The sequence below is a fragment of the Alligator sinensis genome, unplaced genomic scaffold (genome assembly GCF_000455745.1).
Source record: "Alligator sinensis unplaced genomic scaffold, ASM45574v1 scaffold714_1, whole genome shotgun sequence".
NCBI lineage: Eukaryota > Metazoa > Chordata > Crocodylia > Alligatoridae > Alligator > Alligator sinensis.
This window is the reverse complement of record NW_005842493.1, coordinates 777684-800867: the sequence shown is the minus strand read 5'-3', so window position 1 is coordinate 800867 and position 23184 is coordinate 777684. Positions and strand designations below refer to the sequence as shown.

Sequence of the window (23184 nt, the reverse complement as noted above, 5' to 3'; positions counted from 1 at the left end):
TACAGTGATCAGATATTGCAATCATTTACTCTTGTTTTGAGCAGGATTTTTATGAGCCATGTTTACCAGACTGTACTCAATATTAAATACAAAACCAAGGGTAAGTGTCACAAAAGCAAGGGAACAGTTAAGGCTCAACGCCCAGTAAGTCACCAGACCAGCTAACCCTTTCGTATTCAGTTCTCGTAACTCGTCGCCCATTTCATATATTGCTGTTTGTATGTGCAACAGTGTGACAGAGGAAGCTAACTGCAGGCTCCTTGCTTTTGGAAAGCCCCAAACCTATTTTAACATAGTATAAAAATAGAAAACAGAATAAAACAGTTGTTAAAAAAGAAAGGTGGGGAAGGAATGCCACTGACATTTTAGCTTAACAGGACCAACCAAGGAAATCGGGAACAATGCATCGCCAAATTTTGGCAGGCAGTATTTTTACCAACGTGTTTTGTTTACCAGAAGCTGATGTACTCAAAATACTCTTTTCCCAAAATTGTGGGCAGTCAAAATAAATGCCACAAACAAAAATCAGCTACACACTGATCAAAATTTACCTATTTAGAAAGGGGACAAGAGTTAAGCAAGGTGAAAGTAACAAGTCAACCATGTGCACATCCACATGTACTATACAATAAGAACATTCAAAAATATTGACATGAGACACTGATCCTCTATTTTTTTCCTTTTCTCTTTCAATCATATATATATATATATCTATATATATTTATATATTTAAACAGCACATATGAAAACACCACTATAGCTTTCACTGTAGCCAACAGGAGAATTTTCACAAATATAAAAATTAAATTTTTAAGTTTTTAAATTGTTAAATTTCTTCAAACATAATACAGCTATACTGAAAGAAAATCTTTAAAATTGTTTCAACATTTAAACTCCAAAATAACCCTCAGGAATTTGCACACGTCGGTCAAAGATCCAATTCTGTGGTCTTGAACTTGTCAATCTTCACTTAAAGCAAAAATTAATTATCACCAAATGAATGAAGCAGAATCCTTTTTGACATTAGTCTGGTGGTGCTGCTTTGACAGTATTTTCAAAAGTTATTTTTCTAGGATGTCTGGTTTAGATTTGCATTTAGCATTTTGGAGGGGTGGAAGTCAGCAATCCCTCCAAGCTTTACCCTTGCTGGCCATCTGCCCAGGAAGCATCATTGTTATTAGTTTATAAGAAAAAGGCAGGTGCTGGCACCAGCTCTAAGGGCCAGGCAATGGTGATTATTATGAAGTTCCCTGTTCTTTGGATGAACTGTGTAAAACATTTTCTTAAAAGATCCTGTGTTAAAAAAATTAAGAACAAAAAGGTCGTCTACAAAATCCAGAATTGTTTTGCCTCTTCTTTAAAGTCTGAAGCAAGGGGGGAAAATGTTTTAAAAGAATGTCTAAGGGCCTGCTAAAATAAATGTACTGAACAATGCCCTACACAACACAGGGCCACAACACACTGAAGACAAATGTGATTGCTTTAAGTGTCAAGTGTTATACAGGTTTTTACTTCTGTATAAAAAGAGAGAGGCTCCTAGAACCTTAATTACGGTGTCCCTGCCACAATGTTCAGCTTTTGGGCAATGGAAATCTTGCCACGTTGCAGAGTCAAAATCCTGAGTATCAGGATCTAAAAGAGCATCACGATTCAGTGTCTGACCCAGAACTACTCTCCCGGCTAATTTCAATCTGTAGGGATGGTAAATTATCCAATCGACTTTTCTTTTGGCGTGACTGTTCTTTTTCTTTGATCAGAGCACCCCATACCCGCTGGAGCTCTGAATCATCCTCCTCTGGAGATGCTGCTGAGTTTTCTGATTTATCTGGAGTCTTTTCTTGCGTCTTAGGTGCAGATCCTAAGCGGGTCCATAAGTTACCTAAATGGGGGGGAAAAAAAAAAGATAAAAAATAATATAAACATGAGGAGCACAGTCAAATGCCTTAAATGTTAACTACTGTATAGTTGAAATACTCAAAATGTAGGGAATGTAACCTTAAAAGTTGGTTAAACACAGTTTTGGTGTGTTACTTAGTACATTTTAAAGCAGGGATGGGCAATTATTTTGAGCGGAGGGCCGCTTACCCAGTTTTGGCAGGCTGTCGAGGGCCGCATGGGTAGCCCCGCCCCTTGACAGGAGCCCCGCCCCCTGGTCACCATCTTGGGACTTATGTCCCAGGGCCAGCACTGGTGGGGCCCAAAGCGGGGCGCAGCTTGGCAGGAGTCCATGGAGCCTGGCTGGGCTGCACCAGCAACAGCACTGGTGGGGCCCAAAGCGGGGCGCAGCTTGGCAGGAGTCCATGGAGCCTGGCTGGGCTGCACCAGCAAGGAGGGGGGAGCTGGCCCAGCTCCATAGAGCCCCTGCCAGCTGGGACCCCTGTACTTCTACTGCCCTGCTCTGGGCCCCACTGGCACTGGCCCTGGGACACCAGTAGGGGCCCTGTGCTCCCACTGGCTCCCTGCCCGCTCACACCCAGTGCCCCCCAGCCCCGCGGTATGGGGGGGGCAGCACTCAGCCCCGACCCCCTGCTTGCCAGCAGGGAAGAAGCTGGTGCTGAACATGGGGAAAAGTGCCCCCGCCCCTCACCTGGTGCCCCATGCTGCAGGCACTTGCAGCCCACACAGGGCTGTCTGGAGCGGGCACAGGCAGCCCCACATGGGCTGCAAGCAGCTGTAGCATGGGGCACCGGGCACAGGTGGGCCACTTCCCCCCTGCTGTGCTCCTTCCCTGCCTGGGGTGTGTTGTGTCCATGTTGTCCTCACCACCCCCCCACCCCCACCCTTACTTGAGCTTCCCGTGCCAGGGCAGCCACATGCTCCCAGCCCAGAAACCCCGGCTGCGGCTTCCGGCCGAGGGGGCAGGGCCAGGTGGGCCCTGCTGTTGTTGAAGCCCGCCTAGCTTCCCCTGGGTCCTACTGCCTTTGGTTCCTGTCATTTTTGACAGGAACCAAGGGCAGAGAAATATTAATTTTCCAAATTTTTTTAGGGGCCTCGCAGGCTGGGTAGAATGGCTTCACAGACCGGATCCGACTCGCGGGCCTGTCTACCCCTGCTTTAAAGTATGGTTTTTACTTAAAAAACAAACAAACCTGCCTTCCTACTCCCACCTGTATGTGTTTTGAGAAATCTGTGCTTATTCTAATGACAGGCCAAAATCAGATACAAAGCTGCGAACAGTTGCTGACATAGCTGAGTTAATTACAGCTGTTATGGGGTATCATCTGTTACTGAGCTGTGCTTGAAGAAGCCCTAGTGTTGATGCACTTTACCTGCATAGTCTGTGTGCACATCAGAATGCTTTGCTGGTGTAATATTGCCAAAATCAGTATAGTGGTAGAGCCACTCCTAGTGCAGACCTCCTCTTACTGTAAGCACTGAGGTATCTGTGTAAAAGTACTTCCCATACACAAAAGAGAATAAACTATATCAAGTTAAAATCAGAAAGCCACATATCCTTAACTACCACTGCACTGTCAAAAGAGGTTACAACTTTTTCCCTAATTCTTTGCTAGGTTGTCTAAACAATCCCTAATGAATTTCTAACTCCAGACAACAGAACATTCTTTAGGACTGTCATTTGAAGTTCTTTCTTGTCGTACAGCATCTTAAACAGCTCTCATTTTTAGAGTCAAAAGTTGACATTTTTAGCCTTTACTACAGAACAGTCTTAACTTACAAATGGTGTGAATTAAGGTTTTTTAAAATGAAGCTTATGAACACACAAGATTATGAAGTGTAGAATTTTATCCACAAAAAAATATAAAACCCCCAGAAAATTATTTTTGGTATCATTTGGTTATTAAACAATAGAGGCACGTCACCTCCACATACAAACCCCTAAGGCAAAAAAAAAAAAAGGGATATTTTCTCTGTGTGTAACTAACCTGATTTCTTCTCCCGGGTGTCTGAGTAGAGGCCTTTCACATCTTGCTTGGGGATCCCTAGCCGGCTATGCACATCTGATATTGGTTCTCGACGAGGAGTGCTGGTGCTGCTTGGGGGTTTGACTTCTGGAGAGTGTGGTCTCTTTCCCAGCCTCTGCCGGACATCTGGAAATTTATTTTACAATGATTAGAGCAAATAGTCCTGTTTTGCATTCATCTTCCCCTGCCAGGCTAATCCTCAGCTTCTTTACCTACTTGTAAAACTTGGAATTATAAAGGCCCCTTTTGTTTCTCTTTTTTTTTAATCTCTTCATTCAATCCTGCACAATTCATTATCCTTTCAATTTTCTGAATTCTTGTATTAGATTTTCTCCAGGCTTCATTTTCTCCTATGACAGGTCTGCCACTTGGCACCTTTGCAAAGTATTTCCCTTTGGGATATTTACTGCTACGTGGCTGGAGTTGTCCCAAAACCAAAAGGAGTAACAGTAAGTCTATACAGGTTCCTGAGAGTTATCTTTGGTTTTGTTACAGTTCTTTTTTAAGAGCATAAAATAGCAAAGGAAGTAAAAAAAAAAAAAAAAAAAAAAAAAAAAAAAAAAAGCTTTTCATCCAGCATAAGGCATAACACTAGGAATAGTTTGCCTTCTTCATTGTTTTGTACCTAAAAAGTAACCAGCATGCTTCTGAACTAAAATACTACTTCCTCTTCACTTTGGAAACCAAAATGGAAAATCAGAGTCCCAGTAAAACAGAAGTTTAACCCGTAACGCGATACATTCATCATATGGAAATTTAGAGGTCTGTGTGGTGTAGCTCCTGGGTTCTGCACTTTTTTTTTTTTTTTGACAAAACTGAAAAAAAATATGTGAACACAAATAAAACAGGAACACATGCAAGCAAATCTGGTGTTCTGAAGAATGTGAAAAAACAGAACAGAAAAAACAACTGGACTCTTTCTATAAACTACTTTGTTTGACTAAGAGAAGCTTCTGAGTGCCTTTAAGATTAGTAATTTTTTAGTTTTAGTGAGGAGGTACCATAATATTCTGCATTTTATTTAGCATTAAGTAGCCCAAAAGCATTTTAAGTTTTTGTATCATGCTGACCTCTCTGAAGTACAAGACATTTTCACCTAGCTAGACAGAGAATCCCTGAATCAAGCAATGACAAGTCCAAAAAAACAGAACAAAAAGAATCTGAGGGAATTGGATACAAATAACCAACCAAGCAATAATCAATTTTCCTCCTCCACCCGACTGTTTCTTTGCCTACAGCATTCCTCAACTTCAGTTCTAGACTCTATGCCCCTTCCCTAGTTCCCGAAATACCGGATCATCTTTTCATCATCATCATCATACGCTATCTTTCCTGTCTCCCTTTTTGTATAAATGAGCAATTTGTTCAAACAAGAGAAGAAATTAGCATAAGACACTTACCTGAACAAGTTCTGAACAACTGAAACCAAATGAACTGCAATTTCATTACTGCAAACTGCCAAAGTCTGGGGGACTTAACTTTCTTTATAATAATGTGTGAAAAATACCAGAGAATAGCAAATCAACCTGCAGCTGTACTGAATGTCTACAAGTTTTAAAGTTATAAGCCTAAAGTGACTCAAAATATACAAACACATGTGAAATACTAAGTCATCCAGTGTATGCAATACAAGTCCCAAATTACCTGATTTTATAGTGCTGGCTGGCTGACGCTGCCCTGTGTTATTCTGACGTTTTTCCTCTAATAATAGTCTTACATCTGCAACTTTCTCTGAAGATCCTTTGCTACCAATCCGGTTTTTGACGTTACTGGATGCTATACTATCTGCTCTCATAGAGTTCCTAAATAAAAAAAGACAATGTATTTCTAAACAGAGCAAAGTCTTTTGACTGAAGCCCGATGCAATTGGGAGAGATTCCTCCTGTGTATAAATCACACTTTGAAAGTTAATAGCCAGATTTCTTTTACTCAGAAGCATGGGAAAAAAACAGGTTATTTAAAACTCCTGGCATCCAGAGTCAGTCTTAATTCTTTTTCAAGCAAATCAATCAGTTCGGAGCACTATATGTTTGTTGCATGCCCTACCTTCATGGTTGATACTTGTAACAAACAGTATGCAAAATGTTTCTGATTTTATTACAAAATATAAACTTCCTTTTTCAGAACCACAATAGACATTGGGCCAGTGCTTTCCCTAAGGTTTACATTATCGCAGATTGTTAACGGCGACTATAAGCAATGTGTGCAAGGGGCTATCTGTAACATCTCCCACAGGTATGATATTGTCAAAGAGAGACCTGCTACTATCTGTGGTAAAAGGTGGTACTAGTGCCATTTTGGCAGCTTTCTAATCGCTACAAAGTACACCGAAAGCTAAAAATTAGGTGAATGAGCTCAGTTAGTACTCATTTCGAACAGAGACACAGCAAAGTTAACTAGTTATAGCAGTGTCTTGGGGGGGTTAAATGCAGAGTAAATGAATAGTCTCAAAACTACTAACCTGATTTAATTCATAATATAACGGTTCCATGAGGATCAAAAGTATACTTCAATTTTTAAAAACTTTTTCCTTACTCACATGATAAATACCTTGCATTATAAATAGAAAAAAATGGATACCTAGTTTAGTCTTTACTAGCCAACTCCATTTGTTTTAGAAGCTTTCATTTTCAAGTTCCTATGCATTAACAAAATCCTGCGATGTGGCGTTACAAAACTGCAAGTTTGAACAGCTTTCTGTTTTTCTTTTTTTAAGTTTTCATTAAATCACATCAGAGCTAAAGATGCTCTGTTGATGTTCCTTTTTCATTTAAGTCATGCCAGTTCTGTCGCTGAGATCATAAATGATCAGTCTTAAGTAGGGTGACCATAAGGCCCACAAACGGGGACAGTCCTGGCTTCTGTAGTCTGGTCACAGCCAGTTGGTCAAAAGTCCTGGGTCGGAGTCCAGCACAGAGGTAGAGCAGTGTGGTATATTAGGCAGGTGGCTGGCAGGCACTGCTCGGTGTGGGAGCAAGGATGTGCCACGAGGGAGAAGTGGAGCCTGCTCCAGTCCACCCACCTTGGCCCTGCCTGTTGCACCATGCCTCCCCACCTTCTCGCCAGACTCCAGCCCAGGACTTTTGACCGAACAGCCTGGACCGGACTGGAAGCCAGGGACTCTTCTGAGACGCTCATTTGCCCAGGACATATGGTCACCCTAGTCTTAAGGGAAGTGTCAACTGCAAGATTTCCAGTAGTCATTACCCAGGGCTCAGGATTTCCAACATGATGTATACTGCACGTTGAAATGTCAAGTCACAAAGAATACTGTAAAAGGATCATGTCCTATGTAAAGTCAAAACAGAACACTGTAAATTTTGTTCTGGCAATGATCACATGCTACACTATGGATGCCCCCTCTGGAAATATAAGGTACAATTGGAATGACAAATACACAGGATGTTAATACCATCATCCCAGTCCTGCAGACACTTGCATGCCCAAGTTTATTTTTATGCAGTCCCACTGAATGCACTGGTACAACCTACTTAGTGAATTAAATCGTATGCATATATGTGCACAGGATCAGGATGAAATCCTTGTACATAATATAGGCTTTAAAAGTTAAAGTGTGACTTTCATACTTTGAAATAATGACCTGAGATCTCAGTTATTGTACACTAATTAGTTACAAGAATTTCAGTTGATCTCTGTGAACTTACTGAAGCTGTGATTAAGTCACTGTAACCTACTGTAAGTACTACTAATCCTAGTGTATAGACCTAGAGGTCTTTGGCCTGGTTCATAATCTGCTCCGTCTCCTTCTCTAAAACTTATAAAAAAAAAAAAGTAATGGTATTTGGGAAGGGAAAGTGCATGCCTATAAAATGTGTTATGTCAAGAATCTTTAAAATAAGCATTATGATGTAAGGCACACTTCTAAGTAATAAAGCATAAGAAATTATATTTTTACCTAATATTTTTCAATTGAGATTCCACCTCATCTGCGTACATCGTCATTTTCATGCTCTTTTTGGGAGAGGGAGTTGATATCATTTTCAGTTCAAGATCATAGTCCATTTCATCAGAATCAGAAGCACTCGCACTTGATCGCCTGGCTGCACTGCGATCTCGGGCTTGTTTGAATGCTTGTAGCTCATCCCGGTACTCTACTACAACTCTGTCATCTTCATCCATATCTTGATCCTCTTCCTCCTCCTCCTCTTCCTCCTCAATAGGCTCCTCAGGAACATTCACTAGGCCTGAAGTACAATATATTAATTTTGACATGCTTAAGTTTATTTTTTCCATCAAGTTATGAAAAAGTATGATCCAAACAAAATAAATAAATCAGAAAATATAAATAAAGGCAGAATGACAGAATGAGTGAGTACTTATGTAACGACAAGTCAATATAGAAAAATGAAAGAAATGAGAGTCATGACGTGAGTCAGCCTATAACAATCAGTGTCCCAGAAGGTCAATTAAGTAATGCATCTGAATTTTTTTTTTTAATCTAAATTGCACAATCATCAATATAATATATTGTGATACTTGCTGGAGAAATAATCAATTTTCAGTTTCTTCGAGGGGTTATAGTGGTCACTGCTGGTGCCAGAGAACAAATGAAATGCCTTTCAGGTCTCTCAATATAATAGGTGCTGGTATTATCAGTATTCTAATTTTATGTCATAGATCCATTTTTCCTCTTAAGCTTAGTGAAAGACATCTGCTTTTCAAATAATCTATTTGTCTGACACTATCTCATTTATAGAATTAATCTATACAAATTAACTACTAATTCAAAATGTCAACTTGCCAAAACAGAAGACAAAAAAAAGACTGTTAATGGAACAGCTGCCAGAAGATAAGTACAATGATTATTATTTTACTTGAAAGCTATACTTTCATTGAAAGAAAATTATTTTAATGGTTAAATTATGTATGCTAATGCTTTCTTAACATGGTTTTGCATTTACATACATCTTTTCACCTTAAAATGCCTCTGTTGCTTCTAGTTCTTACAATACTCTTGTAAAACAACCATCAGGTGAAGACTGAACAAAAAAACATTTAAGGCACTGAATTAAGTTTGGGTCTGGGCCCTAGGTTAATCCCACACCTCTGTGATAACCTTTTGTGAACTGCTTAATTTCTGTACCTCAGTTCCTCAGAAGTAAAATGGAAGTAATACCGACTATCTCCTAGCATTATAAGATACTACAAAGCAGCACAAGAGCTAGATAACCCCAACTTTACAAACAGGAAAACAGAAACACGAGGAGGTCACATATCAAACAAATCGTAGCAAAGCACAGGATTCAAATATTCTGACTCGTCTTTCTTTTCTAACCACCTCCATCCACATAGCACATGGTAACTACAGCTCTCTCTTGGACTAATCTTCAGTCTGGTTAAGGTGAAGCGAATCACAAAAGTAAGGCCTATGTCATATATGCAAACCACCTTGATTTACAACAAAGAAGGTTGATTATATACTTTTTAGCTGATAGGGTACCTCCATTCCTCTACGGGCTACCTTGAGACACCGTGCATTCATTGGAAGCTTATTAGGAACAAGCCAGGCACAGGGATTCTCCACATTTTGGGACCCAAATCAACCATCAAAATGTATTATACAACCTTATCATCAAACTTTTAACTGAAAAGAGGCTCCAGGGTGATTAGCTGACCACTTGCTATGAACTTGTGGACTACCAGAGGTCCACAGACCACATTTGAGTAGAAAAACTTCCGTTGGTTTTGAAATAAGTATAGGTAGACTTAACTGGCTCAAACGGGTAGACAAGATGATCTGGTGCTCTCTTTTAGCCATACTTTAATATAAACCTTAGCATTTCCTTCCCCTCTCTGTTTATGGAGTTTCACAACAGCAGAAATCCTCAAAATCTATTTGAAGATATAATGTGCTATGTGTTCCATTTAGTAGTTAATAGATTACCTGAATGCCGGTGCTTGTAAGGAGGTGTCAAGCCAACATCATCCCCAATAAGTGTCCTTTTCTTTATTACATCACGGTGGATTCGACGCGAATGATACCTTCGTTTCCTAAAATTCATCAAAAGAAAGATATTGCTGTCATGTAAAAGGCCAAAATGAGAGTGGGCCAAACTCAGCCAAGCCATAAAGCAACTGCATTTTCACTGTTTTCAATGGCAGTCAAAAACATGCATTGAGGGGCTCCATTTTGTCCACAGCATGCACATTAGAATGCAAGTACAGACTAATTTTAAATGTTTTTCTTTTAAGTCTTAAAAATGTAAAGTCACCTTTGCTTAAATACTACGCAATACTTTTTTCTTCCCAGTCTTCAGATCTTTAAGGGACAAATCCATAGCTGAAAAATCTTACTGGCATGATTAAATATGTGTACGGTCCTAGTCCATTTGCCCTGTACTCACCAAGAGTTGCTAAGAATTCCTTTCATGCCCCCATAATTGGGATTGCCATATTTCATGTAATATTGGCTTCTCCTTGCAGCTCCGAGTTCTTTTTTGTCATCTGAAAAAATGTACTGAAGTCAAAGGACTATTTTTCTTTTTGCAGACACATTGATATTAAAATTAAGAAAGTCTAAGTCAAGGCAAGACGGATGCAAAGAAAACTGATGTCTAAAATATTAATGACCTTCTAAAATGGCCAGTCTCCTTCCTTCAAATAAAATAACACTTAATCAACACAAAAAAGGCATACAGTCTTGCTGACGACTCCTTTGAAATAAAACTAGAGCAGTAAAAGACGCATTATTCAGCTGATTTCATTCCACACAGCCTTTGACTATCTATTAGCCGTCTGTTTGATCACGCATCAGTAAGAGTAGGAATATGGACACTACCTTAGAGATGACACTCACAGGGCTTTGTGAAAAAAAGACATATCCGTATCAGAAAAAAGCAAGCAATTGAGTCTACTTTACTTGTAAACATTAGCCAGTGACCTTATTGTACTTAGTAACAATTTTGACCAACTACCTCACAAGAAGTACCATATCATAAGCATGTCAAATGATCTGGATGCTTTTAAATGGTGAGATTACCTACCCCTGTGAGAGAGGAAAGCAGAAGACCTGTTTTGAAAGATTAAGATTCTCAGCGTTTTTGGACTGAAAGTATCCCTCATTAGATTCAGAGCAGCTCACGTTAGACTCAAAGGCACCTCTTGGAAAATGCCAGCTCTTACTTTTCTGTAGTCAAAAACCAAGCGAAAAGTAACAAGAGTAATCCTTCTGTTGCAAAGAACTCAGGCCGCAACAGGTCAGAGCGTTTTAACACTATGGATTACTATTTCAAATCTCTGGCTTTATATGTCATGAATCATGCTTGCACACGTAGCACCTTGTGACACCCTTGAAAAGATCTCAAGGCACCCCATGGTGCCATGGCACCCTGGTTGAGAATCACTGGATTGAGAAGTGTGTCTTCTGTTGAACTTCTACAGTGGACTGAGTTTTGTCCAGGATAAATTTTATATCTCACTTGGACTGGATTTAATTTACACACAGAATATAGGCAAATATTACAAAGTGTTAGCATATAATATCTAAAAAACAATCTAACGCTTAACATCAAAAATAATAATAAATCTGTGTGAAGCTCATCATTTAGGCATGAAATAAATTGTAGAGGATCTCTGAAGTGGGCCACTTACCTCTAGTAGCAAATCTCATGAACAGTTTATTTCCTTTAGCTAGTTTGTTGGCTGGACGAAGATCATTACGTAAGAGAGAATCTTCTTCTACCTGAGAGAGCGCATCCAGCTTTGCGGGGGGGGCGGAAAAATGAAGACAGTTTTGGATACAAAGAATGAAGTCTTTACATACACATTTATTTCATTCAATAGTCAAAACTAACAAGCAATTACTATAAAAATGTATCGTCATCTTAAGAACCTCCCAGCATGCGTGAGCTTTGTTGTTTTACAATTCTTTTGCTGTTTTGAAGTCTCCATTTCACAATTTCTTTCATACTATACTCACAAGGTTGGATTTTCTGACTTCTTGTATGCCAGAGACATTCCTTCTCTTCAAAATCCACCTTTGCAAAGCCCTCCAATGTTGATATCCCCACTGACAAGCTCTTCAGATTGTCACTTGCCTTCGTTGTTTTCCCCACAAAATGTTATTTAATTACAAAGATAATTTAATTACTAATTTATATTTACATATGATATGTTTACTCACAACTGACACTAGAATATTTAAAGTACTTTGAATATTTGACCAATAATGCATCTCTTATGCTAATGTTTTTTCTTCTTTCGTACTGACCTCAACATCACTTGGATTATCATCTTCAACCTCTCCCTCCTCAGTCTCATCATCTGAGCTTTCCTCTTGTTTGTCTAAGAAGAACAAATCAAAAAAATATATATTCTTCATTTTAGAACAGCAGATTTTGGCTTCCAGTTTGATTTCAGAAAACAAGACGTTATTAGTCATTCCGTGAAACCTGGTGAGAAACATCTGCATACATTTTAAACAGATTATATGAATGCAAAACAACACTAAATAATCAGATAATTTTCTTTACGCTTGCACGTTAAATCCAGGCAAGTGGTTGAAACAGTAGGATTACAAGTCTAATAGTCAGAAAATGAAAAAAGTCGTACTGCACTTCAGTTATGGACAGAGGTCACTGAGATCAGAATTTTTAAGAGCTTTTTGGGTGCTTAAACCACAAACATTAAAAAAAGAGAGTCTTGAATGCATTTATTTAGCTACTATATAAAATCAAAACAAAAACCCATAATCTAGAATTCATTACTTTAAAAATATCAAGAAAATCTTTGAAGCTAAGAAATTAAAGGTATTTAATTTCAAGAATCGGCCATTGTTTTGGGAATTTTATCTACATGATCACAGTCACTAGACAATAGCATCATCAGTTTTCCAGTTTAATGATTTGCAATGATAAAAAGGTTGTTTATACTGTTATAAACTTTTCCAATTATTCCTCAAATAGGGCTTACTAGTTAGTGATATATCATTTAGCAATACCTCTCACACATTCCCCAAAGCACTTTACAAATGTAGGTTAAACCTTTCAATAGCCATGTTGTTTCCGTACGGGCCTATAGGGGCCACTTTGCCAAACAATGAACACTAACAACTTGCAGGGTGGAATACAGCAGCTTTTCAACAACTCACAGGAACTACACAAAAGTTCATGGCAGAAAGTGGAGAATGTTGAAATCAGAGAGAATTCAGATAGGCAACAAAACCCAATTATTCAGGTTGGAACATGGCCAGGTTAGCAGGGATGGCATCTGATCTCCTACAAAAAAGGGTTGTGGGATCATTATTCACTGCAAGAGGTTTTATAACAAAATATATAACTGATTCTCATATTATCAATTTGAAAAAGGGATCTCTAAGCCAAAGCCTTTTTGCTTTTTACACTTATTTTTTATTTATCTTCACTCCTTACCTTGCATCATAAGTCCTTTTTGGGCTAAACAGTTTGAACCTCACCCAGTATTCTTGCTTTTCCAGATGAACAGCTATGTACAAAAGCGTAATAGTAACATAAAGTCCTCCTACATAATGATATGTGGAGACCTGATGTAATACCTACTTAGTAGCCATTATGATGAATGTGCAAGTATGGCTCTTCAATTTCAATTAATACGATCCCTTAATCTCTAAAAAGCTCCTAAAGCAGGTACTTTATGTTTTATAGCATCTAGGTATTTATTTTAAATTATCTGATGGTTATATGTTTAGGTTATGATGGTTAACTACTTAAATTGCAGTTTCATGGTTTTTGGGAAACCATGAAATCCAGGCTTGTCCACAAAAATCAACAAAAATAAATAAAATAGATAAACACAATTCTGGGTCCCCAGTGGGAGCTCACAGTCCTCCCTGGCAGGAGGGAAAAGTGTTAGCTGGCAGGATGGCATGAAGGGCAGCAGACAAGACGGAGGTAGTTGCCCCCCTGTCCATCCCCCCCGCCCTTGGGGCCTCTCCACCAATAAGCCCTGAGATGCCGGGCCACTGCAAAATGATTGTAGAAAAGAACTTTATGCCATGATCAATCCGTGAAAATTGGTAAGTCCCCCCATGATTTAGGTAGATCCCTAGTTATGGTATGTGCTACAACTACACCAAAAAGCTTTCAGTTCAATGAAATGAGACATTGTCCAGTTAGATGATCCAAAATGTAGCCAGAAGTCTTCAATACCTTGTACAAATTAGCTTTCTTAAAGAAAGGAAGATGCTAGGGATGCTACGAGGTTGCAGAGAAAACATGCAGGTAATAATATATTTGGGAAGGCAACTGGAAGTTTAACAAAGTTCTGAAAACAGACTTTAACTGACGGGGCCTGCTCCGGCTTAAAACAGAGAAAAGAGAATTTGTTTGTATAACTCACTTCAGAGAGTTATCAGTGACACTGATAATAACCTTAACAGTAGAAGCGTTTCTCACTTTCATTAGTACTGTGTAATGCCACATCATAATAAGTTATCACGTCAACCTAGCAGTAAAACAGTTGGGTGCAGTCATCAGGTAACTGAAGCCAGAGATTTCTGAACTGTCTGTGAGACTATAATGGAGTTATGATTAGATGGTAAGGCAGTGGCCGCATCTACACAAGATGCTACTGTGTATTTATTTAGTAAATAATAAATGTTCAGTAATCTGAGTTACTGTGCAGTAGCGCTGGCGAACACTTTTTTTGTGACGCTGCTATACAGTATAGCATCATGTCACCGTTTCTGCCAAGCAGCATTACTGCAGTCAGCGTCTTGTGTAGACGCACCCAGAGTTTCCAGATTCAAAGTCAAGGTGTAGTTCTGCTTTGATTTATTACAGCTAACCTTGCAGCATGCTGTTTCAGAAAAGAGAATATTGGCTAAATTCAGAGCTGGTATAAACAGCAGTGGAAGTTACACAATGATAAAGCAGCACCGTGGCCCAGAGATCATAGAGGATGGTGGTGTTTCAAGGAAAAGAAACCAGCAGAAGAATTTAGGTCATAAAGCACCTTCTTACACCCGTTTACTTTTCACTGCTATAATGCTTAACTTCTACTCCCTTTCTTGTAAATCACAAGAATTATTGTTCTGTAACTTGCACCACTATTTACCGCACCTCTGAGTCTGGACCCATCTTTAGAACGTTCTATTGATCAAATCACTGTTTTTGGTACATCTCCAACCCACCTTTTGGGAAGCAGCTCCTTCAAAAGGTTTCCAAGATGAAAGCCTTTTTTAAACTGGAAGAATACATTTACCTGAAACCATATGACAGAACCTTCTTCAGTAACTCAGATCATGCAACACCCACACGCAACAAAAATTTTAGTGTGGGTATTTAACAGCATGACCCCTATATTCTGTGCATCTACCTTTCTTGGGTTTTTCAGTTGTCTTCTCTTCACTGTTTTCTCGGTTTTTGATTTTTTCCTGATCGGGCATAGAGCTCATATTTATAAGAGCACGTGTTGCTGTTACTTCATCAAGCCAGACCACATTACCTACACAAAACAAACCAAAAAAAAAAAAAAAAAATCGAGTTAGCCGAAATGTTCCCCTCAGACTCTTATGATGACAACCTTTATCTTAAATGCGTGCATCTTCCCCACATAAAGAAAATTATTATTATAAAACTTTCATCACATTATAGGTAGTAGTGAAAAAAACCCGATCATAGACCTGAAGAATGCACTGCATTTGGAAGCTGGTCTAAGTGTATCCTAACTGTGCAGCTGCTCCAATTAAAGGTATCACGCACAGCACACTTGCCTCTCATATACCTCTAAGACCATTATGGCTACAACACCACTCAATGCTACCAAATTTTCTTATTTGTTTCCATAAAGGTAAAACAAATGGCTTAGAACAACTAGTTAGCAGAGCACATACATTTAGTGTTACAAAGACTATGCTTTTTGACTGAACTAAAAGCATGCTAAAACGAATATCCACATGCATAATGTGTAGATGCACTGATAAATGAAGGAATCATTCGAGTGTTATGCATTTTGTAAACCTGTCAAGAAGCAAATAGGATTGAATCAAGAATACTGGCTCATAAACCTGTTGGTTAATTTGTTTTGAAGTGTTACTTTGCATCTGTATTTATAACTCTTTACATTATTGTAGGAAGTGATCCTGAGGTATAGTCTATAAAGTAAGTCTGAGTAATTCAAGATTTCATTATAGAATAGTGATGCTTATTTTTTTTTTAAAAGAGAAGATATGTTGCTGGATTAATGATTTGAGTACGAGCAAAGGTCTGTTAAAGAAAATGCAATGCAAGATCAGTACCTATCAAGAAAATATCTGAAGGGAGAGAGAGAATTAAAATCTCAAGCAGTAAAACTGATTAAGCATGAAGCTGATGATAGATCTGTATAAAAGATACAGGAAAAAAGTGGGCAGGAGAAAGGCGATGTCAGAGATGCTTCTTAAAAAAATATGCAGAACAAAGACCAATCTCTTGAGATGGCTTCAGTCCAGATACAACCACAAATATATTTTGTTATGCTTGCCATAAAGTGTCACACTACAGAACATGTTCATACTTGTTTAATATTAAGACGTTTGAATAGATGAGACTCAAACAGAAAGCATGCCGTCTTCTAAATGTGAATATTAATCAACAAGAAAAGCCATGTGTGAATCAAATACCCAAATGTCTTGTCATCTTCAGTTAGTTAAAATCTACACTTCTATGTTTCTCACTTGGAAACACAGCACCTTACCTCCGTACATTTCCAATCTTTCCAGGTTTTGTTCTACTGTTGTACTAACGTATTTTGAAGACAGTGCTGCACTTTGTCATTTCCGCTAAGGTCAGCATTTTTATGTCATTTTTATATCGTAAATAGGCACAAAAATATTTTATGCTGCCAGGCTAACTGTATGAGTCTCTTAAATGCAGCATCAGAACCAACAAACACTTAACTAAAATGAGTCTACATACTAAAGATGCAATTAATAGCAAACCCTCATCTTGGCACAAACACTCTGCAGCTTTAGCCTTCATTACTTATCTGATGATGTACAAACCAGAACAAAATCCAGATCTCTAAACAGCTTTCATCTAAGCGAGTATGACTGTAAATACACACCACATGAAGCTCTATGGCGCAAATGGACGTATTTCAACTTTGTAACTTTTAATTAAGACTTCAAACCTATTAATTTAAAACATGCCATGCTCCACTAGTGTTTGATAAAGGTGAGTAAGTTTCCTTTCAAGCTAATTACTAAACTATACAGTGTTTTGATATTCACAGCATTTTATTAACTATTTCATTTGAATGCTCCTTGAAACTAAGGCAGAAAGCCAGGGAAAGTCAGTGGCAGAGGAAGGATAAGAAATCTCTGAGCTCTGCAGCACCAAAAAGATTAAGATTTACTTTACTTACATGATGTGTCATCTAGCCATTCAATATGAGCAGGAGGATACTCTTTTAAATAAGCAAAGATGTCCTGGGTACTCATCTCATCTACCCCACAAATGTAGATTGTATCCAGTCTCACTCTAGGGATTGCTGAGAGAGAAAATCTTTACTCGCTTCTGTTGAACAGGTATGATTAAAACATTTTAAACTAGCAAAGGTGATTTTATTAAAATCATGTTCAAGTCATGCTATTCTAAACGTATGAACTTCCATTCTCTTGGCTTCTAACTTGGTTACAACTCCACAATATTTTTAACTTTTCTAGCTGAAAATAAAATTCAGATATGGAAAAATACAATGCCATTAAGAATACAAGAATGTATTGTTACAGAAGTTTTACTGCTAAAAATAGTTTAAGATCTTAAACTTGAATGACAACCTCTATGATTTTTTTTACCCACCTGGTGTTAAAAGCAAGAGTAATTGTACTGGTGTTAATTTTACCATAACTGAAAATTAAATAAAATGTTTTTCTCGTGTTTTCAATTAGGAATATGAACAGTTAACTGATTAATCATTTAATTGATAACCCCAGTGATAACCAGTTACAGCTTACTGGTTATTGGTTAGCACAGGGCAGGGAACCATCTGGCAGGGAAGGGGGTGGAACTGAAGTGGTATGGTGCCCCAGCCAAAATCAGAAGGTGCCTGGGGAGGGAGGGGGAGCGGGGACTAGTACCTATAGCTAGGCTCCACAGACCCTGGTGCAGCTGCTTGCAGTCTCTCTGCTACTAGCAGTCTGGGCTCCAGGCAGGCTCCTCCTGCCCACTGCAGAGCCCAGGCTACTCTCAGCAGGCAGCAGGGAGGCTGCAAGTAATTGCACCAGGGTCCACAGAGCCCAGCTATCAGGCCTGTGTGAAGCAAAAAGTATTTGCTTCGGATTTGGACTCGGTGATTCAGAGGGACAGCGATTCGATTTGGTGATTTGAATCATTGTCCTGATTCAATTCAGCCGAATCCAGATTCAAAGATATTCGGCACTGAATCCTATTCGGCCATAGACTATACAGGCAGGTAGTGCCAGTGGGAGCAGCCAAACGAGCCAAGACTTGAGCCGGCAGCCCCAGGAGAAGTCGCGGCTTGTCCGGCTGCCCCCCTGGCTTTTCCCCCTCAGGGGCGAGGCAGGCAGTGCTGGCAGACCCAGGAGAAGCTGCGGGGGCTGTGGTGAATGACTGGGGAGCTGGGGAATTGAACTGGAAACTGGGGGTATGATTGGGGGTTGGGGGTATGAACATGGGCTTTCCCCCAGTTCCCAGTCCAATTCCCCCAGCTTCCCCAATCATTCCCCCACCTCCCCAATCATTCTCCCCAGCCCCAGCAGCTTCTCCCAGGGCTGCGAGCACTGCCTGCCTCGCTCCAGTGTGGGGGAAGTCAGGGGGGCAGCCGGGGGAGACATGGCTTGCTGGCAGCCCCGGGGAAAGCCATGGGGGCTGGGGGAATGATCAGGGAGCGGGGGAATCGAACCAGGGGGGAACACTGTTCATTCCCCCAGCCCCTGGTTTAATTCCCCAGCTCCCCGATCATTCTCCGCAGCTCCCACAGCTTCTCCCAAGACTGCCAGCACTGCCTGCCTCACCCCAGTGGGGGCAGCCGTAAGAGCAGCCAGCTCAAGCCAGGGCTCATCCAGTTGCTCCCCCAGCTGCTCCCACCAGCACTGCGTAGTGCCTGCCTGTACAGTCTATGGCCGAATCTCTCCAAATCGATTCAGACTTCCGATTCAATTCAGAGAGATTAATGGGTCTCCCGATTTGATTTGGAGATTTGGGTGCCGAAGCGAGCCAAATCTCCTTTGAATTTGAATCAGCTACCGAAGCTTTGCACAACCCTACTAGTTATTAGTTACTAGTCTCCCCTCCTCCTTCCCCCTTCTCCCTACTGATTTATTAATCATGCAACTGTTGTAATTACAATGGGTTAAATGGATTTTTTTAAACTGGTGTTTACATCCCTATTTTCAATTTGCCTTCTACGTGTATTTGACAGTACTTTCTCTAGACCCTTTCCCTGTTACCTCTGGAGGGTCAGTGAGTTAGGCCCTGATCCTGCAAAGAGATATGCAAGGAAGGTGGCCTAAATCCTAAGAACACGGAGCCCCAGGGATTTTATGCAACTACATGCAGACATTTGGATCCACTTGCACTAATGCACTTGCATAACTGGGGACTTAGTTTATTTTTGCTTCCATGGGTACTTCACCGCAGCAACAAAGAAAAAAAACATTTCAAATAAAACCAGGAAAACATAGTTGTAACACCATGACAGATGATGTTCAACAGAGTTCAAAGAACTCTTCACCCATTTGTTTTGAAAATGACTGATTTGTTTAAGGTTTGGCATTTTCTTCATCAGTTATCCAAGAGCCAGACCTTTATGGAGCCTGTCATATAAATGGGTGTTGATGACTTCCTTGGACAGCTAATCTACATGCAATACTAGGCATACCTGCCAGAGCAGTAAATTAAAGCATCTGCTCAAAGTAATTCCATTTCTTCCAAAAATCGTCTATTCCATCACTTTATGATCATTTAAAAAATTATTTCAAATTAAAACTATATGAAAACTAAAGAAGTAAAGTGTAAAATACAAGTTACTGTTCTTAGCAAAGCCCTTTGTGCAGCATCTGCCCTTCTTTGTGCAGCATCTCTTATGGAGTGAGGTAGTATAGCTATCAAAACTAGAGAGTCCACTTTTCAACTCTTTGCTAAAGTCATGGCACTTTCTGTACCTTTCTTCATCATGTCTCGGTCCAATGCCACATTCCTTTGGGCAAGATTCACCTCAGCTCGAAAATGAAAACGCTTTGCTCTTTGCTCTTTTTTCTCAATTGCTTCCTGAAAAATACAAGGGAAATACGCAGTCAGAAAGGAAATGCGTGCATTGTTCTAAACAAGTTCAACAGCAAGATGAGATGCTTATAACACAAATGACAAGAAAGTGATACTTGAAGATTTTATTAGTTATCAACAGGCCTGCCTGACTCAAAATACAACACAAAACAGATGCAGAAACAAAAGAATTTAAAGAACAACTGTGGTTCAATTATGGGTGCACAAAGTGATTATTTTCTTGTGGGTCGAGCAATATAATAGGAATCGTGATGCTTTTGTCTGCCACTCACTCTTTGCAACTCTGTGCAAGTTTTTAAGCTCTATGATGAGCATGTTTATCTATCAGCAAAACAGGTACACAAAGCCAAAGTTCATGAAGCCCTCTCTTAAAGCAAAGGTTTCTTCCATCTGGCTATGCTAAACTTCTATTTTAAGGTTACTGGTTTGCTTTCATGGAAAAACAGAAACAAGTGAGATGATACAGATCACACAGAGCTCTCAGGCAATTGAAAAAAAATTGGCAACATATGGCTTTTGGGAATATTTTTTATGTTAGCACTTCTCCAATACTAACTGGAGAGCCAACAATAGAAATCTTGTTCTGGCTGGTAATCCAAGCTATTTCTGGGGAGCTCATTAGCATAGTATCTAAGCAGCAGGGATACAAAAGATCTTATACAATCTCTTAAGAGAAACATTAGTTTTCTTTCTTGGGACCGATTCAAATTAATAGGATATTAACAGGACATTTTAAGCAGCTTTCAATGGTATGAACTAAAATACAACTCAGTACGTTAGCAAATGCTTAGGCAAGAATTGCCCTGATTGATATAATTTCAAGATAGATTTGCCTTGAAAATCTCTGAAAACTGATTAAAAAGTCAAACTTTTCTCATTCTACAGAATCACCTCTCTTTCCCCACAATTATTAATGTTGCATATCATTAAGGAATATAACAAAGTAAGAAGATTTTCTCCTTGATAATTTAACATTAAATGTCTAAATGAACTGCAAGGGTCCAATGCAAAGAAGGTAGTGACTAGGAACTAGAAAAGTTTTTCAATCCTAAACACGAACTTCTGGGTTTTCCCACTGCAACACGAGACTATAACTCAGGCATCAGCACTGCTGCTGCAAGGGTTCAAATTTTGCAGTGCTCTGAAGATATAAAGGCTTAAATGGTACTGGAGCACTACACAGATAAAAGGTGAAATGATGCATCATATGGAAGTGCCAGTGCTTTAAAATTATGTCACATAGCCAGGAGACCAGCTGCAAGTTTAAGCTGAAAATGTTCCACAAAATAATGCCCTTAAACAACGCCAGCCAATGGAGCCCAGTATTCCTGCCAAACATTTGCTTTCCCTTGTCACTCGCACAATAAGAAAAATTCAGCTGACTTGATTCAAAGGGCTTTGCGATGTGGAGTGGCACCACCACAATTCCAATAAGAGTCTCCTTGTTTTTTGGCAAATGCAGAGAGCTTTTAGAAACAGTATTAGACATTCTTGGTGGAGTACAAAAGCTTTGCCCACAGCTAAATCTTTCACTATACAACCATAAAAAAAAGATGCCTGACTCAGGGTTTCCACAAAAAGCTTGTCTACTTTCTAGATTCTGTAAATTACAGATGCTGGATTATAAGAGAGTCATTACAGCATGTGAAAAAGCTCTAGAATCTTATTGTCTTATCTCTGGCTGTTAAAAAGGGACTATGGGACCCTGAAAGCCACCACCATAGGAAGCATAGGAATATGCTTCCTATTCAATTAAGTAATACAAAATTTTAAAGGGATCACACTTGACAATATTACCTTGGAGGTGACGTCTATTCCTGTAATGAAACTTCCAGCTTTGTTTTCGTATCTTCTGCTAGTGTCCTACAATAAAGCAAAATTACAACAAATGCTGGATGACGGCTAAACGCAGCAAGCTTGCTAAACTAATAAGATCTGACCTAGTAGTCAGCTCTGAAAGAAAAACACATCCCTTTTTATTCTCCTGACGCCAAGCTAGTGCGGCATCAATCCACACAGGCACAATTCTCACCAGGGTCAATGGAGTTACAAGCAAACAGAACGGAGCAAAAATCATTACCCTTTTTTTTTTTTTGCAAAGATACACTCACTCTATTTTAGCATCTTAGATATTTACTTTTAAAATATCTGCATTCACAAGGGTGGAATTCACTCTGCTACAGCAAGGAAGTGGAAGTGATTATGAAACATCTTTTCCGTCTCTAATTTCCATGATTTTTTTCCACGGCATCTCAAGTACGGTTTCCACCCAATTCCAACCGCTCAAATGGGCTTCGTGTAATCCGATTACATTAAAAAGGATACGTTTTCAGTACTTAGTTATCAAAGGGGGAAAAAAGTCATCACAAAGTCAACTTTTGCACTAAAACTAGCATTCATTCTCTTGCCACCGCTGACTGAACCATGTTTCCCAAAACCTCAGCGTCAGTCACCGCCCCGCTTCTCTTCTGAACAAGCCTATTATGACCACAGAAACCCATAAATGACACGGTGACCTGGAGGGGAAAAATAAAAAGGACTTTCATTCCTATCGGTTAGTAAAGCAGCATTCACAAAGCGCTGCACTAACCCAGGGGTGGCAAACCCTATGGCATGCGGGCCACGAGGGACACGGGCCATTTTGGTGCGTGGCACAAGGGCCGACCAGGGAGGGAGCAGGGAAGCCAGTGACAGGTAGGGCAGGGAGCAGAGCGCAGAGCCACAGATCAGGCAGCAGGCCCAGGGCAGGGAGCAGAGTGCAGAGCAGCGGATCGGGCAGAGAACCCAGGGCAGGGAGCAGAGCAGCTGATTGGGCGGGAAGCCCAGGGCAGGGAGCAGAACGCAGAGCAACTGATTGGGCAGGGGAAGGGGAAGGGGGTCAGTGACGCGGTGCTTCCCCCCGGGCACCGGCGACCCCGCCCCCCGGTCTCGAGGCGCGGACGAGTCCATGGTGCCCCGGGAGGGGAGCGCAGGCCGGAGCCCCCCGCCCCCCCACGGCCCGTACCGGGAGCAGCTCCCGCAGCGAGCGCCGCACGGGG

The 23184-nt window shown here is 40.1% G+C and overlaps 1 protein-coding gene across 1 annotated transcript in view; it reads right to left on the bottom strand.

The window, feature by feature from the left end:
- Positions 1-8: 8 nt before the first annotated feature.
- NCBP3 (nuclear cap binding subunit 3) overlaps positions 9-23184 on the bottom strand; it is a 26728-nt gene continuing 3552 nt past the window's right edge. The window contains exons 2-14 of the mRNA XM_006031303.2: positions 23151-23183; positions 21944-22009; positions 20026-20131; positions 17265-17390; positions 15237-15365; positions 12154-12227; positions 11535-11643; positions 10289-10388; positions 9829-9935; positions 7840-8128; positions 5568-5725; positions 3885-4049; positions 9-1879 (exon numbers count right to left, since the gene is read on the bottom strand). Of these exons, the coding sequence (XP_006031365.2) occupies positions 1644-1879; positions 3885-4049; positions 5568-5725; positions 7840-8128; positions 9829-9935; positions 10289-10388; positions 11535-11643; positions 12154-12227; positions 15237-15365; positions 17265-17390; positions 20026-20131; positions 21944-22009; positions 23151-23183 (1698 nt within the window). The 3' untranslated portion in view covers positions 9-1643. The remainder of the gene's footprint in view (positions 1880-3884; positions 4050-5567; positions 5726-7839; positions 8129-9828; positions 9936-10288; positions 10389-11534; positions 11644-12153; positions 12228-15236; positions 15366-17264; positions 17391-20025; positions 20132-21943; positions 22010-23150; position 23184) is intronic.